Genomic DNA, 17,093 nt, shown 5'->3' with positions numbered 1-17,093 from the left:
TAATTCTAAAGCAAAAATATCAGTAGAAAAAAGTTGTTGAGCTTTTGGGACCTCCAGTCAACAAATTTTTTTAGGTCAAGTTTCCTAAACGCCTCAATTTTTTTGGGACGACAAGGCCCTCCATGTAGAAGTCTAATTTATTTGTTCCCATGTCATAAAATGAATCCATGTCGCTGCACCTATGGATACCATATGGATTTAGGCATCGGATCACAATGGCTGTATAAGCTGAATTATTCAGGACCAATCCAGTCGATACTGCACAATGCCCCCGATCTCTCCCAATGGAAGCGAGTAGTGGCTATTTATGAAAGAGTAGCCCAATGTATAAAGAAGTGCCACTAAGACTAGTCACTTATTACTATTTGATTTTCTTTGGTTGGGTCAGCCGGTCAGGTTGAACAACCGCAACCCTTTCATCCAGATTGGCGTGAATGGACTCATTTTCAGCAATCGCTTGATTAAGCTCTGCAAGCATTTGCTCCAGTTCGGAGGGTCCTCTATCATTGTCGACTCTGTTTCCCCTTCCGTGCTTTGGTTGATTATGAGTTGAATCTCCTACCTGGCCTTGTTAGCATTGATTACCATCCTAAAAGCTACTACTGCGGCACTCATCATCTCATTCATTTTTTCTACAAACCTAGGCACTTGACACAACCCCATGCCAACATTTCATTCAATGTTTAGCCGTCCAGCGAATGTCCGTTCTGTTGTCAAACGGAATCGGAAGCTCTTCTCTAATAGGGCTGATCCGTCAGAACGAAAAACATCGTAAAATTATGCACTAACTTGATGTAATGCATATATGAAGAACCATGACAATTCTGGGTTGGCATGGAAGAAGTTCAAAACTCTAACTAGAAAGGAATTATATCCCATTGGTAATGAGGACACTAGTATTCGATGACAGTGCGCTAGGGAAAGGGCCAAGAAAAACAATAATACACCATCGATTCCACAAGCAAGCTATTATCCTGGGGATCTCCATTGAGGAGAGCATCAAACCCTAATGAAAGATCTTGGGGAATTACATGAGTACATCCAGAAGTTGGTTTTATTACGAAATTTGTCTTGTGGTTGGAGTTCTTTATCTACTTTGAAGTTTGATCTGCTCACCGAGCGATGATTGATGCAGTCAGTCAGTGCCCTGCTTGTTCCAGAGAGAAGGATCATGGCACCCCAGAAACGTGACATCCAGCAGCAGCATCTCTTTGTTATGAAAGAAAGCGGCAGCTAAAGCAAATCTAAAGCTTAGTTGCTTTTTGATCTGTTGCTAATATTTAAGCTATTGCGGCTGCTCTTGATTATGGGATATATGTGTTGTTCATCTTTCGTGATGCTGATCATTGCTGCCATATGATGATGGGTTATCCTTTATTGCATCCTCCGCATTATTTGTCCATGTGTAGTGCTACACATGAGGGGGATATTGGAGATTCTTATATGAGATATGTGAAGATTATTAGTACTATTTACGTCTGCCATCAGCATAATGTCATCTACTTTTTGAAGATTATTATTATCTTTTTGTATCATCTACTCGTGTTCACAGAAACAACTTTATCTTATATAGATGGTTACTTATTTGCAACAACCTTTTACTATTACTTGAGGTTCCCAGCAACCCTATGTTGTTGTGGTTCCCAACAACATTATGTTGTTACTTGTGGTTCACAATTGCCTTATGTTGTATTTGTTACATGTGGTTCACAGCTACCTTATGTTGTATTTGTGGTTCGCAGCTACCTATGCTGCTCTTTTATCAGTGGTTTGAAGCAACCTATGTTGCAGTTCTATCAGTAGTTCGCAATAACCTACATTGCACCTTTATCAGTCGTTCGCAGTAACCTATACTGCACTTTTATCAGTGGTTTGCAGTAATTTATATTGTACTTTTACCAGTGGTTCATAGCGACCTATGTTGCACTTTTTGGTCTTCTTTGTGAAGATTACTACTTGCCTTCCTTGAGAAGGGCCTATGATGTTGTTGCTGCCACGATATTTTTAGCTTACGATTGGTGTTCTCTAACACTTATTTTGCTCCTTGGTGTCTGGATTTATTCAACAAGAAGATTTTTCTCCACTGCTGTGCTGGTGGATGATGTGCTTATGATAGTATTGTGACTGGAAGGTGTTGTTGTCGGTCACGGGGTTCTACAACTGATATATCTATCAAGTTTGGTTCTGCTGGTTATATCTTGTTGTTCCAAGCTAGAGCCTAGGATATATATGCTCTAGCTTGAGGGGGAGTGTTCTGTTTATTAAACGAAAGGCTAAGATTCTGAATTATATCGTGGCTCTAGGATTTCCTCCATGTTCTTCTCCCTTCCTCTATCGCAGGTACTGGCTTCCAGTTCTTGGATTTGTTACACAAGTTAAGAACTTCTCCCCTGCATCACCTAGTCCTATAATTAGCGAGCCATAAGAGCAACTCAGATGTGAACCAAGTGAGTAACAATTAGAATACGTAAAAGGGTAGATTAATGGGTTGATTTCAAGCCTTGATTTGTTATTTCTCCTCAATGTGTAATGGATAGTTATTTTAGGAAACCAAAGTCATTATAATAACAAATAGAAGGATTTGCGCTGGTTTTCAGCTTGTCTAAAGTTGAATAGGATTGTTCAAGCTCCTAGCAAATGAATTATAAACAAATCTACAATTCTCGACACTCATCATCCAACTATATTGCAAACAGGCAAAAGATAAGTAAGTTACCTCCCAATCAAGAACTGTGTCCTTGAGTTTTGCTCCACATTTTACATCAGAACAACGTCTGGATGTCTCTTTCATCCCAATAGTCTCCACCTCAAAATCCCGCAAATACCTTGAATTGTGTTCAATAGATTTTTAACAAAGAGTATTTGCAAGCTATATGCTTCACATAAGACATTAAAACCATGTTTTTGACTCAAAACACATCAAGTATGACCTTAAAAATATCAGGAGACAGCAAACTACAATGAGGATGTAAATTGCGGTTGAAAGTTCAACTCTTACTCTGCTCCACAAGAAGGGCAAAGTTCCCGGAAGGAATTCCCATGTAATTCAGCAAGTTTCTCCCTCGGTATTCCAGATCGAAGATGGAGACTATCCACGTTCTGGAAAAACAAGTTCATAGAAATGAAATTAGATATTTGAGCAGGAATCAAGTTATTAACTTCTCCAACAATGGTGCTAATGCCATGAAAACATACTGTCTTCTCCATTTTTTAAGTACTGTTATACAAACACCAAATATGAGTCTCATTGTTAAAGAATTATAGCTTTAAATGATATAATAGCAAGAAATGAATGCTGGAAAGGAGTAATTCCACTTTTTCTTTTTATTCGGCAAAAAAGTACTTTCAATTTCATATATTTATTCAATAGATAAATAATAAATAAAAGGTAAAGAGTAGGAAATGTACATATGTAAAATTGGGAACATACCTGACTTATAACAAACTTCAAGATACCAGCCTTCTCTAGCTCAACCAGAGCCATGTGAGTCAAACTTGGAACTGCACGGTGAAATGGTAGTGATGCTTCAGGCACACCTTTGCCTTCACGCTGCAACTCCACGAAATTAATAAATAAATAAATTGTTGCAGTTAGCTGCAGTAACGCAAAAATAATAATTTATCATGAGTAATAGTAGTAGCAGTAGTTTTAGCAGTAATATTAAATCACATCGAAAGAAACAACTGCACCAAGACATATTTTCATAAGCATGTTATAGGTATAAAATGATGTACTGATACAACTACATGTTATAGGTTAAAAATGATGTACTGATACAACTCATACTTGGGCGCCTGTTTCTGAAACATGTTCCCTGTGTTTTGATTCTTATGAATCATTAGAACCAAAAAGTTATGGAAAAGAGTCAATGCTCATAAGTGAAAAAAAACAAACCAATTGCAGCTTGCAACTAATAGACATAAGGGTATAAGTGGATCTGCTTAAGTGACTTCTCTAACTATCAAAACGTAAAGAGATAACTCAATAAAGTTCAAGGTTTTTCACCTGAAGCGTCCAAACTCCCTTGGGACCTCGGAAATCAGGTATACCACAAGAAGTTGATATTCCTGCCCCTGTAAATGCTACTAGATGCTTACTCTGCAATGTAAAGAACGAAAACCAGAAGAACTTAGGTGGGATAGAATAAAAAATGCATGCCTTTAAAAGATATTTCAGTCGTAGATAAAAAGACTAGAGTCCTGAAAACTCTAACCGTTTTTATCATCATTGCTAACTCTTCAATCTGTCGTTTGACAAAAAAAAATCCACTTGGATTAGCAAAATAAGAAAAGAGACCATACAAATTTCTTAGGATCCCCGTCTAAAAAGTATAAGAAGCCTTAACCCTTAGAGACTGCCAATACAAAGAAACATAAACAGAAATACAGCATAGGAAAGGAATGGGAAAAAGCATCTTCTGTACTCATAATCAATAAGTTGGAGACCCAAAACATCTCTTTTATAAAGGGGTATTGTGTCATATAGGAAACTCTTTCTCGCCTTCTCGGCTCAAAATGTGTGAGAATTCGTTAGTTGGAATCACCATAGGGCCATCTGATGTAGATCCCAGCCCCATGCATGGATTGACATACAATCGAAGGAAGAAGATCCAGACCAGCCAAGACCAGTCAACTCGAGCCTAACCAGTCCCTAACTTTGGGACAGAATTGGACAGAATTGGACCAGCCAATTTGTCTTCAAATCAAGCCATTCCCTCAGCAGCGGCTTCTCATCAGCAGTTTCTAAGCAGCTTTTCATCAACAGCTTCTCATCAGTAGCTTCTCAACAGCAGCTTCTCATCAGCAGCTTCTCAGCAAGTATCTACTACTATTCTCTTAGATAAGCCCTCACTATATATAGAGGCCTTATTGTAAGTTTTAAGAATAGAATGAATGAAAAAAAAGAAGTTCGCCATCAGGATGGTCCATTGCATGACCAAAACCCAACTGCAACTAAAGGAAGCATAAGAATTTGATTACAAAATCAATAACCCCCAAGAATTTGCTTATCCACGCCTCAGACAAAAGTAGAATTGTGGATGATCCATTACCCACAACTTTACAAAGACAGTACTAGTTCCAACTAAAATCAATGTCACACACAGCAACTCAAAAATAAATAACCTATAAACGAAAAATATCTACGATAAGCACTACAAATTTCTGCCTTTGTTTTTGCTAAGCTGTACTGACAAATGGTAACACCACATTATGCATCAACTCACAAAAAAGACACAATAAACCATGCAAGTCTAATACTGCCTTATTTACAACCATCAAAGTTGGGACCCATGCATCTCAAGTGAAGACCATGTAACCCAAGCTATCAGTTTCAGACGTCAAATTTGAACATAAATATGATACAATCGGACTGCTCACCAACTCATAAGAAGAGAACAATATCATGCGAGTCTTATTGGCCTATGCATCTTAACTGAAGATCAGCTAAGCTAAATAGCTAGAACTTTGATATAACACACTCTTTCATACGTATTTAATAGCTACAATTTCCATAGAAAGTTTAACCCAAAATAAAAGGTCCTACCAAAAACAATGAACAATAAAAACCCTACAACAACAATAAAGGTTATGTAAAACAGAAAAATACCCTTTCCATAAATTTTAAGATTACACATTCTTTGATATATATATTTAATAGCTATAATTCCATAGATGTTTAACCCCCCAAAAAAAATAAGACATAAGAAGTCATTGTCCACCAAAAAATGAACAATAAAAAACCCTTCAATGATGGTGAAGTTTATGTAACACAGAAGAATAACCGTGATCAGGACTCAGGAGTGGAAAGGAAGCCCCACAAAGTTGTTCCTTGCCAGTTACTGACCTAAAAGAAACGACAGGAAGTACACAAGATCAACCATGCAATCGCAATGGTGCAAATAGATGATGTCCTCATTTTCTTCTTTATTTGTTTTATTTTATTGAGTGTCTAATCTCCGTATATCAAACAAGACCCTTTACTAACCCATCCAACATCATCTGTCAAGATATCCTAGATAACTTACAAGCCTGTTTTCAAATTACTGGATGCAAATTCTTATTCCTACAACATGAATCAACTACAAAAATTATATCCCAAGTACATAGGCCTTTTTTAGCGAAATCAAAAGGTAAAGAGGAAGTTAGCAATTTTGGGTATATTTATATTTCTCCATGGATTAGCTATAATTAATCATTTAAAAACGCTGCCTCATAAACAAAATAAATAAATGGATGATAAATCATCGAAGAAGTAATTGTTACAGCTCTCAACTTCATCGGCAAAGAGAAAACAAAATAAATAAACTCCTAGCATTAAACCATTTAAAACCAAAACATGAACTCATTTTGTGAAACGACTCCATACTATCCAAAGACAAAAAAATTACAGGGGTAGACGAAGAGAATAGAATAACTTTAGCCCACCAAACTCATTTTAAAAGTAACAATCGTCATACATTCCCAGATGTAAGCACGCCTTCTAAGTAATTTGCATGGACTATGCAGTATCGAAAGATTAGGGATCAACTACAGTAGAAACTATGAACCCAATACTATAAAACCATTAAGACAAGGTCACAAAAACCCAGTGAGAAATGTAGAAAATGAAAGAGAATCAGAGAACCCACTTTTTCTTGTAAGACACCAGGTGGGTCGAAAAACTCAGACATTCCAACTGTGCCAACATCTTCTCTGTAAGAAAGTTTCTCAGCATAACCCAGTGACATTGTGGGTTTTCGAACAATTTTCTCCTTTCTCCCTCCCCCAGTAGCTCTTCCAAATTGGTTTGTGAGCTTTAAGACATGGAATACTGTACGTCGTCTGTATTTCCTCCCACGACTTCTATAGGAAACAGCTTCCCGATTCCCAACCCCAACATGACGAAAAAGTATATACTTGTTCCAATTGACAGCAATGCCCATACCTCCAAAACGGCAAAACTGTGAAAATTGAAAAAGAAATGAGGGAAAAAGAAACTCTTCATTTGCCCATGACTTGTTATTCCCATGATGCCCTTGGCTTATTTGTCCCTATGCAACCGGCCTGAGGCCTGAGGCCTGAGGCCCTGCTGGTCTGACGGATAAAAGTAAAAAAGAAAAAACATGGGGGTGGGAAACTTGGACTCGTTTCTCATAAATTACAACCGACATGAGTATTTGGTTAGGTGGGGTGTCAGAGAGGAATCTGGATCAGCTATTCACAAGGGGACGGGTGGGAATAAATCTAACCCCTCCATGGGACGTGGATCCCACACCCCTAGGGAGGATACATATCTATCCCCATCCGTCTCATGTGGGTAGTAGATCTGAACTCGTCAAGAACCTCATTAAATGTATTTATTCTTATCCGATGACGTGACACTTTTTTCCAACCCTTACTTTTAAAGTCTCAATTTGGCAAGGCTTTAATATTATTCATGAGAAAATTGTGTCTATCTCTCCCACAAATTTCACCCCACCATACATGTTCTATTATGTCCTGTCCTTACTTTTACTTATTAATCCAATCCACAATAGATGAATCCCACCCTCACAAGTTTCTTGCCCTTGTTTATCCGTCAACAAATGGAGTTAGAGAGAGGGTTTCAAAAATCGGAATCCAATCAACTGACTAAGGTGATGATTTGGAATGGAATTAGCCGAGGTCAATCCCGATTCTAGCCAATTCCACTCAGTTGATCCCTTTCCAAAAAGCTAAGGTTAGGATATATTTGAGTCGATTCTTTTCGATTCCTTAATAATCTTGACAGATTTTGATCTAGATTCTGATCATGGGGTTGATTTCACGAAGTCTTACTGGAAATTCTACACTGCACTATACCAAGTGAAGCATCAATCTTCACCACTACTCGAGTGATTAAATAATGGAAGAAAGTTCTCTAAGGAGATGATCCAATTTATATTGGGGTTTTCAAATACACCCCCTCTTGTCGTCCATTCAATATTCGATGACATTAGGCATTTCATTCCTCAATTCCATGAATGTATTTTTTCAGTTAATTTCTAGAGAGTCTAACTCTATAACTAACTCTTTAGCTAGGAAGGCCTTGTCTATGGAATGTACGACAGTATGCCAAATTCCTCTCCATGGTTGGTCGAGTCCTGTAACCCCCCATCCACGAGTTTTTATCATTTCAATCAATAGATTTTTGTTTAACAAAAAGGAAGAGGGTTCTCTAAGCAAAGGCCAAGGGGTATAGAAGAGCACACCAATGAGGTGTGGCAAAACAATATCACACAATGGAAGGTAGCGAAACCATTTCATGTGAAGAGGAAAGAGATAGACAAAAAAAGTGTTAACTTATCCTACCCTAACTGCAACCTTTTCTATGGTCTGACATGTGGACGGACAATGTTAGAATTGGAAGAAATTGATACTCATTTGCTTGATTGATTCACAATAATAGTGCTACTTAAATAGCACAAATACAAGAGATTATCACATGTGATAATGGAGGGATTACACCGATATGGTTTCCATAATCACATGCGATAATAAAAGAAAATAAAGATTAGAGAAAAACATTCCATATGAGACAAATATGATCTCTCCCAGTAGATCACGCTAATAGACAACAAGATCATTTCATGTGAGAATAATAGAGATGAAAAAAAGTGCTAGCACACCCTTCCTGAGCAGCTTAGAGAACCTTCTCCCATAAAAATATCTTTAAGGGTTTAATGCAAAAAGAACATGGGCAGGTGCTACCAACCCTTGCTTGGATTAGGAACTACTACTCACCAAATTAAAAAAGGAAGTTATGTCAGAAAAGTATTATAAAGGCATTTACATCTAATAAATAGTATAATGCATTGGTAAACAATTTATTAATCCATGTTCGGGTCAATAGCACCTGCACACTTTCTTTATGAATAAAAACCCCAACATTAAAAAGAAATTGAAGTTGCATTGTTAGGTGCGCAACTTTCTTCTAAATTTACAAGTGTGATTGAGCTGAAGGTTACTGGTTAGTGCCTTCTCTCCCCATTTCATCTCCTAGCATGGTTTAGGGATTTGGCAAGAAAAGAAGACTTAGGGACTGAAAAAGGGCTAATGCCCTATTTGTTATATGTAAAGTGGCCACACTTTAGAAAGAGTTCTTGGGTGTCATCTTCACCCTTTTGCACTGGCCAACACTATGTATGATAACGTGAGATGTTAGATTACCTCTACCTTTAATAATATTCTTCTCATGAAACCAACACAAATTTTCATATGTTTGATTGTAAACCAAAATTTTGGTTGCTCTTATGCTTTTTGTTTTTTTATTTCTTTCCGGTAATAGCATACCTTGAATGGTTATTTTTCAAGTGATTTTGTTTGTTTCGACATAAAATGGTATGATGTAAAGTAAATAACATAAAATATTTCTCAAAGAAGTTATCTCATAAAATTGTATAAAAAAAGGAAAGTTCTATTCCTGCTTTTGCAAAGAGGCTGTTTTCAAACTCAAACTCGTGACCACTTGGTCATAATGGAGCAACCTTTTACTGTTGCACCAAGGCCACCCTCATCTCATAAAATTGTATGGCATGAAATAATGGGCCTATTGTAAAACTTTATATCTCATATGTTTATTTTTCATGAGATTATTTTTACGAGGAGAAAGTTTTCCTCCACTGTGGGTGAAAGAAAAATACACTCATTAGTCATTAGGGTCATAGTTGCTTTATTTCCTATTGCACAAAGACGATAATACACTCCACATTGTTCTCAAAACCCATCTCAAGACACCCAGACTCAAATTCCTTCACCATGGATGAAGGGAAAGTGCCTCCTATGTAAGGGATTTTCTTATTGACATGTCTCAAAGTGCCAAATAATGTGTAATTTTACATTTTTACCCTTTTGATATTACACAATTTTTTCTACTGAGGGTAAATATTGTCATTTCACATGCATACTCAAAATATGTGCCTCACAATGACACCTTATTTTTGATAATGAGTTAATGACGACACAATGATATGTCACTTTCAAATTATTTTTTAAAATCTTTTTATACTCCAAAACTTAAAAAATTTTGGAGTGATGGGCAAGAACTGCTCGCTATGCTGGGCTGAGGAGGTAACACCTGCCGATAGGAGCTAACTATAAAACCGGCATAGAGAAAAACAAGCACACAACGGAGAGAAAAACGTATGGGAACGCAACCTCAAAAGAGCTGACGGTGCTCTCTCTTCAAGGCCATTAATTTCATCTCTGAAATTGTAATATGCATAATCTAAAGCTGTTTGTTTGATCAGAAATCACATAGAATATATTGTTGCAAATAGGAATTTATTTCACTTTGGGAGATCATGAGGGGATAAAATTCTATCTGCATATAAACCCAGGTCCCCAGCTCACATGTCATGTTCCAGTCATATCTGAGTTGTTCCAAGCTTTTCTGTCACCACAACAAATATTTGTAAATTTTGTTCCAAATGTGGTAGAGTTTCTTCTAATCCATTCGACGTATAAACAACATAACAGAAGTAATTCATTCTCATGCTGCTGAAGATAGCATGATAAAATATATTAACTGAAAAGGATAATGAGATCCACAACAAAATCATAGAATTGATCAATGGATACCATTACACAAGTCAGGCTGGCTACCGAATCGAACTTCGAGTTCTTATTAATCCATCCTAGGTACAAATAAGAGAACAAGAGTAACTCATTCTCATGGTGCTCAAGAAACATGGTTAAAAGGGTAGTGAGGTGCACAGAGGAAATCAGATTACTGATCAATCTGATCAATGGATACCACTAGACAAGTCAGGCTGTTGCATATGAAATCGAACTTCCACTAGATTCTTCACGGTCTCTGATGTTGAGAAAGAATTAGAACCAAGTGTTGAAGTAGTCACTATTTCACCTCCTTTCCTGTCCTCGTTTTCCTTGTTCACAACAGAGAGGGAATTTCCTGGATTAATGAGTCCATTTTTGTACAAGATCTCCAATTCATAAAAGTATGGGCAAGTCTTTCCATTTCCTGAACGTTTCTTGCCGCTTTCCATTGTTCTCTTGAAGTACTTGTTAATATTCTCCCACTTCTCTTTACACTTTGTTGCACTTCGGTTGTAACCCATTGATGCCATTGCAAGAGATACCTCTTCCCATGCAGAAACTTTTGGGGCAGTACTTCGAAACTTATAGTCCATTGAGGCTCTGAGTGTGATTAGTGCCTGTACCTCAGTTTTTGGCCATCGCCTGTTGATTGGATCGAACTTGTTATCCTTCTTGTCACTTTCTTCATCCTGATTTTCTTCTGGGTACAAGGTTACTGAAGATTGTGGGATGTAGAATTCCTTGCCCAGGATCTTCTGTATAAAGGAAATAAGGGCTATGTTGCGAGAAGTCTCTTGGGCCCTCACCTCCTTATCCCTTTTCACCCTCTCCATTTCCTGCAGCCTCCATGCTTCTTCTCTGATGATCCAATCTTTCTCCCTCTTCTCTATTATCTCTATTAACTGCTTGTGCATCTGCTCTTGCTTCTTAAGCACTTTTTTCATTAGACTTTCTAAGAAATGCTGTAATTTCTTCCTTGTTTTTCTTTTTCTTTTCCGATTTATGGGTTCTGAGATGTCCTCTGATGTTGAATCATCAGAAGAAGAACAAGAGCTGAAATCAGGGGAAAAATCAATTGAGTCGGTTCCAAGTCTGACCATTTGGGTTGGGACCTCCACAGGAGACAAACCTTGGATTCTAGTCTTGTCCAGTAATGTGGTTTCAGCTACTGGGTTATTGTTGTTGTCTGGACCATGCAGAGCTCCAAGTTCACTGAAGAACTTGTAAGCATTACTGGCTTGACTGCCCACTTTTCTTTCTTTGGTTCTCTTGTAATACTTGTAAATGTTCTCAAATTTCTCTTTGCATTTCTTGGAATCTCTGTGGTATCCCAGTCTCTCAAGGTTCCTGATTGGTTAAACAGTCAAGAATACTTCAGGAAAATCCAGCAAAAGGGGGAAGGGGGTGGGGTGAGGAGAACAGGAAATTAAAAAATGACAATAGATCAGTTTTGAATAAGAAAAGATAATCAACTGATAAATTGCAATGATCATATATATCCAAGAGATCACTTGATTGGAAAATAACATGAGGAGAGTACGATTTCCATAAAGTGCTCTTTGGTGAGATGACTAATAAATTTGACAGAAAAATGGGGAATAGAAGAAATATGCAAGACATAAGCAGGAAAAACCGAAAAAGTACATGCCCATATGGACATGAGAATATCAAAAAATCAGCCTGTGATTAAAGTCACATATAAACAATAAATCCTAACCCACCCTTGATCAGCCAAGCTCATCCCATTGAATTGCCCAGTCGAGGTTGCAATGGAACAAGATATTCATATGGATCTCTTTGATTGATTAGCAAAAGTCTCCAATGTCTCAAACAAGCTAAACCATCCAGTCACAACTGTTGAGTCCTCCTTTGGAAATGTGTGTAAAGTATATCAACATGCCTTGAGCTACATTGTGCAATGTGCATTTATAATCAGTAGCAATACCTTCTTTTCTTACTTAATATTCATGTTCTCCATTAATGATGCTTCTCTGATACATCTAGGACTTTGGATGTATGATAGGTCAACAAAAGTTACTATTCAAAAGATAACAACCACAGCAATAAGAAAAAGTATTGAATGTATGATAAATCACAGTCAACCCAACAATTAGCCATCTTTTTACTGGGTATTTTCACTTCGTTACTCCAGCAAAGTGAATAACCATGCAATGTAAACTTGAACAAATAAATTTTCTACAATCAGCATTTTAAAATTAACCGTCCGTCTGATTGTTCAGGAAAAGCGGTTGTCAATATCATGGCTTGATTGTCAGACCTGGAATATCCAAAAAACCATCAACCATTTGGCAAAAAAGATCAATGGTCTGAAAGGCAGGGTTTCCAGTCTGACAGTCCTCTGAAACACTGGCCATCTCATTACAATGACTTGGTCTTTATGCCAATCAAAGTCTTGTGATGCAAACTACCAAAAAATACCTTCTTCTTGAGCTGTTTTTGGTACAAAAGAAATGGAGTCCATGAAAAATAGCTTATAGAGATATAATAAGTGAAGTCTTGAAATATTTAAAGGCAGTTCAATGCCACTACTAGAAATTGCAGCAGTGGGGATTGAATCATGCAAAAAACAAGTGTTAAAACAAAACAAATAAACATGTTTAATTCGATTCCAAATGTTTCTGAAATCAAGGCAATAATAATAAAGATGACAACCCCAAGGGGGTAACTCAGTTGGTAAAAACCAACACCTAACAATTAAGAGGTCATGAGTTCAACTCTTCTTGGGGCCAACCAAACCAAAAAAATAATAATAATGGTGATAAAGAACAAGGCATCTCAAACCAGCATACAAAGAAATAAAATTTGAATTGAGCAGCAGCTCACAAGAGTCCTTTTTAAGGGGGTTCCCTCTCATTTTGTAGGTTCTTCTTCTCCCCACCCCACCTCAAGCGAAGGGAAACATGGTCTTTGGCAGGGGGTTGAAGGCAAGATTCAATCTCAGGCCTTTGCCTCCTTTTTTATTTATGTCATCCTTTTCAAGTGCCTCATAATTTGAGAATGTGGTAGTGCAATGTATGTTGCATAGAGTTTGTCACGATGGCCTACTCATATGTCCCATGTAGCAGCCAGCCTGGCACTCAGATTTGATGCATATTTAGGCACCACCATCCCTTATCTACCTATAAAATTTCAGCTCAATCTCAAATCTACATATGGACAAAAATAAGATCCAGAAGTGGTTACAACGTCAAGGTAAAATCAACATATTGACTGTTGAGAATGCACAGGGATTAATCCAATACAATAAATCTGGATCATCTGTGACCAAAGTCATAAAAGGAGACCTGTAAGAACCTAACAGCAGGATTCACCAAAAAATATCCACCTGATTATAATCTGATTTCCCCCATTCCCAAGTTCCAACAAACGTGAAAATGCCGGGCATTACCAGAAGAGTCTTTATTCTGGCAGTATTTTTTTTTCCAATAAGCCCCCACAAAAAATTCTCTGTGTTCTAATTTTTACAACAAAAGATGCTCTTTCCAGCTTCCACCACCTCAAACAAGTTAAAAACATCTTGCAATACCAATGCTCTTACACCCACTTCTGTTTGCTCTTGCAGTACCACTGCAACCTGGAACCTTCTTCAAGCCCTTCCTCATGGTTTCTCTCAAGTTGGCTGCATCATTCCAATGGCCAATAATAGCAGAACATTGGCAACAAGCATTATGTTTGATCCAAGGTTGGGCTCAACTAGTAAAATCTGGCTCATGCTTCCATCTACAAGAACCTGATTGTGGTTTCAACTGGCACCAATGAAGCTATTTAATATAACCAAATTGAGCTCCATCAAGATGTCCTTGAAAATTTCATATGCTTCTTCCACCATCCAAGCTTGTCCATTCAAATCTTCTATGCACCTCAATGTTCCATTATTGTCCTAATGTTCAACACAACGATACAGAAATGGTTTCGATTAATCAGTTGGATTCTTTTGGAATCCAGATGATATGTTGTTAACTGCAAAAATGAGGGAGCAAGACAGAGTGCCGTACATGGTCCTTGTGCAACATCTTTTATTGACTTGCTATAGGGTCACTCTATGACTCAAGTCAGAGAAGATCTGGAATCCCAATACAACTGGGCCATATGATTGAATTAGAGCATCAAAATTTGACACGTGGCTAATCTGCGTTTCAGGGGCAGTGTCCTCTATTGACCTAGACAGTTAAAAATAGCTAAATCATCCGCCATGTAGCTCAAATTAGGTGGTGCCAAGCCTGGCACAGCAGCTGTTGTGCCACCCTTTTGTCAAGAATTTCAAGCAGAATATCAGAAAGATATTTTACAGTCAAAATTAGACAAGAGGATGGCACAATGGTGTTGTGTTTGTTCCATTGTGCCATGCTTGACACAATTTCCCACCCAATTGTGTCATTTGGTGGATGATGTGGAAACTTTTGGTTAGCAGTATTCACCCTGGATTAGCCATGTATCAATTACTGGCCTAAATCGATAACATGGCACTGGACTATTCCATGTCTTTAAAATGAACAATATCATATTTTAATCCTCTTTTTCTCCATACACAAATTTATATTGGACTGACATTTTATAAGTAGATAGTGGACGGTGATACCTCCTTATGCATCATATTTGAGTGATTAGGTGGCCTGTCATGTGGTAAATATGACTGGGTTGTCACTGTGCTACCCCTTTTTATTAACCCCATTGACAGATTATAATTGCTTCGCAATTGTGTTTTTCAACATTTTTATGCTTTTAAGTTTTACCTTCATTACTCTTATTACTAATAAAACACTGAAGACCCATTGAATAAATAAGGAAGTCTTCTATTAAAAAATAAGCACAAAAAATGCAAGGGAATATACCAATACAAGGGAGAAAGTGCAATTGGATATGAGTTTGAAATTATGTGGCCAATCTTTATCATCTCCTAATATCCACTTTGTCAAAATTGCCACATCACCCTTCCTACTTGGCAAAACAATCCTGACCATCTCCTAATATCTACACTGTCAAAATTGCCACATCACCCTTCCACATGGCAAAACAATCTTGACCATCTCCTAATATCTACACTGTCAAAATTACCACATCACCCTTCCAGGTGGCAAAAATTAGTGTTGGACTTGGAGAGTTTTTCGGGAAAAAAAAAATCTCTATACTAAAATGCGAAATTAGTCATCAACATGGTTATGAAGAAGAAAGCCTTACCTGGATACAATTTCCCAGAGAGGCTCCTCGGGGTTTTCATCCCTAAACTCATAATCCATTTCGGACCGAATTTTCATCAACGCTAGTGTCTCCGCCTCCGGCCATCTATTTCCAGCGTCACCCTCTTGTTTCTGAAACTCTACTTCATCGGTATTCATCAGGGAATCGCAACCCTCTGCCGGGTAAGCATCGCTACTCGTTACTAGATTGAGCTTCTGCGGAGGTAGCTGAGCCTGAGACTCTACCTCAGGCAAGGTAGCAACGGACGTCCGGTTGCATCTAGTACGGCTTCCAGATACATCTTTTTCGCCCGTTTGCAAGTCCAATGGAAAATCTGTATATTCTATTGAATCTCTCTTGTTGCCTCCTCTGATCGGACGGAGTTTCTGGAGCGGCGGAGGCTGAGACGGTAACTCAATTTCAGTGAAAGAATAGAGGGCGGTCCGATGACCGTAAAGTAGTTCTCCGCCATCGGGAAATGGTGCGACAGGGTCGGGGAAGCTAGTGTCTGTCATTTCCCGTCGCCGGATATTAGTTGCAGAGACCAGAAAGGCGGTAAGGTAAAAAAAATCGAAAAAGGGTGAAGCGCAGTCACGTTTAGCAATGGGTGAAGTGGTTAAAATTAGAGGCAGAAGCTGAAATTACTGAGAGATGCTCTACCAGCAAAAACCAGATAAGAGAGGGATGGATGAAAATTGGGTAAGAGTGTACGACTAGGGTTCTTTAACCTATTTTATTAGGTGGAGGTGAGGCGCGTGTTACTCACTTACTCGTGGAGGTTGAATTAATAATAATATATGCTACGACCTTCTCTCCCTAGCCATAGAGGCATTGCTGAACAAATTTTGGAAAATTTTAGATTACTCATAAATGAATTTCAATTTACCAAATTGAGAGGGATAGGTATACCCCCTGTTGCGGTAAGCTAGCGAGCAAACCCAATGAGGACATAATTTGGATCCTCTGCTGCCACCTGCCCATGCGACCGGTGTGCAACCTCACATAGGCAAGGCGTGGACCCACCCTACTCGGAGGGTGCTTGGGCAGTGGGTAGGGTGGTCATTTTGCCCTTGGCTGTGTGAGACAGACAGGCGACAACAGAGGATCTGAATCCAATGAGGGCACGAGAGGGCATCTACAAGAGAGATAGACATAACGGACGTTGGCTCACGGTATGCAGGCGGTGTGTCAGGCTGTCAGCCTTTTCCTTTAATTTTTATTGGTGAATTATTATTATTACGAAAAAAAATACATTGCATGCTCATGTGAATCCTACACTTTGACACAAGAATGCGTGAAATTAACGCCACCCCATTTTAATACAAAAATTTCATCCA

At 38.2% G+C, this 17,093-nt stretch overlaps 2 protein-coding genes across 3 annotated transcripts in view; both read right to left on the bottom strand.

The window, feature by feature from the left end:
- Positions 1-6,887, bottom strand: part of LOC122642410 (NAD-dependent protein deacetylase SRT1) — a 40,507-nt gene extending 33,620 nt beyond the window's left edge. For both annotated transcript variants that reach the window (XM_043835863.1, XM_043835864.1), the window contains exons 1-6: positions 6,630-6,887; positions 4,215-4,244; positions 4,007-4,099; positions 3,431-3,550; positions 2,999-3,099; positions 2,717-2,825 (exon numbers count right to left, since the gene is read on the bottom strand). In XM_043835863.1, the coding sequence (XP_043691798.1) occupies positions 2,717-2,825; positions 2,999-3,099; positions 3,431-3,550; positions 4,007-4,099; positions 4,215-4,244; positions 6,630-6,728 (552 nt within the window). In that variant the 5' untranslated portion in view covers positions 6,729-6,887. The remainder of the gene's footprint in view (positions 1-2,716; positions 2,826-2,998; positions 3,100-3,430; positions 3,551-4,006; positions 4,100-4,214; positions 4,245-6,629) is intronic.
- A 3,812-nt stretch (positions 6,888-10,699) lies between these two features.
- Positions 10,700-16,449, bottom strand: LOC122642409 (trihelix transcription factor GTL1-like). Its single transcript, XM_043835862.1, has 3 exons — positions 16,084-16,449; positions 15,757-16,053; positions 10,700-11,904 (listed from the first exon to the last, which is right to left on the bottom strand). Exons 1-3 carry the CDS (start codon positions 16,269-16,271, stop codon positions 10,743-10,745), a joined length of 1,647 nt encoding a protein of 548 aa, XP_043691797.1. The 5' UTR covers positions 16,272-16,449; the 3' UTR covers positions 10,700-10,742.
- Positions 16,450-17,093: the final 644 nt, after the last annotated feature.

The sequence above is a fragment of the Telopea speciosissima genome, chromosome 10 (assembly GCF_018873765.1).
Source record: "Telopea speciosissima isolate NSW1024214 ecotype Mountain lineage chromosome 10, Tspe_v1, whole genome shotgun sequence".
Lineage (NCBI taxonomy): Eukaryota > Viridiplantae > Streptophyta > Magnoliopsida > Proteales > Proteaceae > Telopea > Telopea speciosissima.
The sequence above is the reverse complement of the archived record's forward strand: the minus strand, read 5'-3'. Positions and strand labels throughout refer to the sequence as shown.

What these genes read in the sequence shown, in the direction of transcription:
- LOC122642409 (XM_043835862.1), bottom strand. Translation starts at nt 16,271, where the DNA reads ATGACAGACACTAGCTTCCCCGACCCTGTCGCACCATTTCCCGATGGC. An exon ending in ATAGAATATACAGATTTTCC is followed by an intron (nt 16,054 to 16,083) that starts ATTGGACTTGCA and finishes CGAAAAAGATGT; the next exon opens with ATCTGGAAGCCGTACTAGAT. An exon ending in CTCTGGGAAATTGTATCCAG is followed by an intron (nt 11,905 to 15,756) that starts GTAAGGCTTTCT and finishes TTAACCAATCAG; the next exon opens with GAACCTTGAGAGACTGGGAT.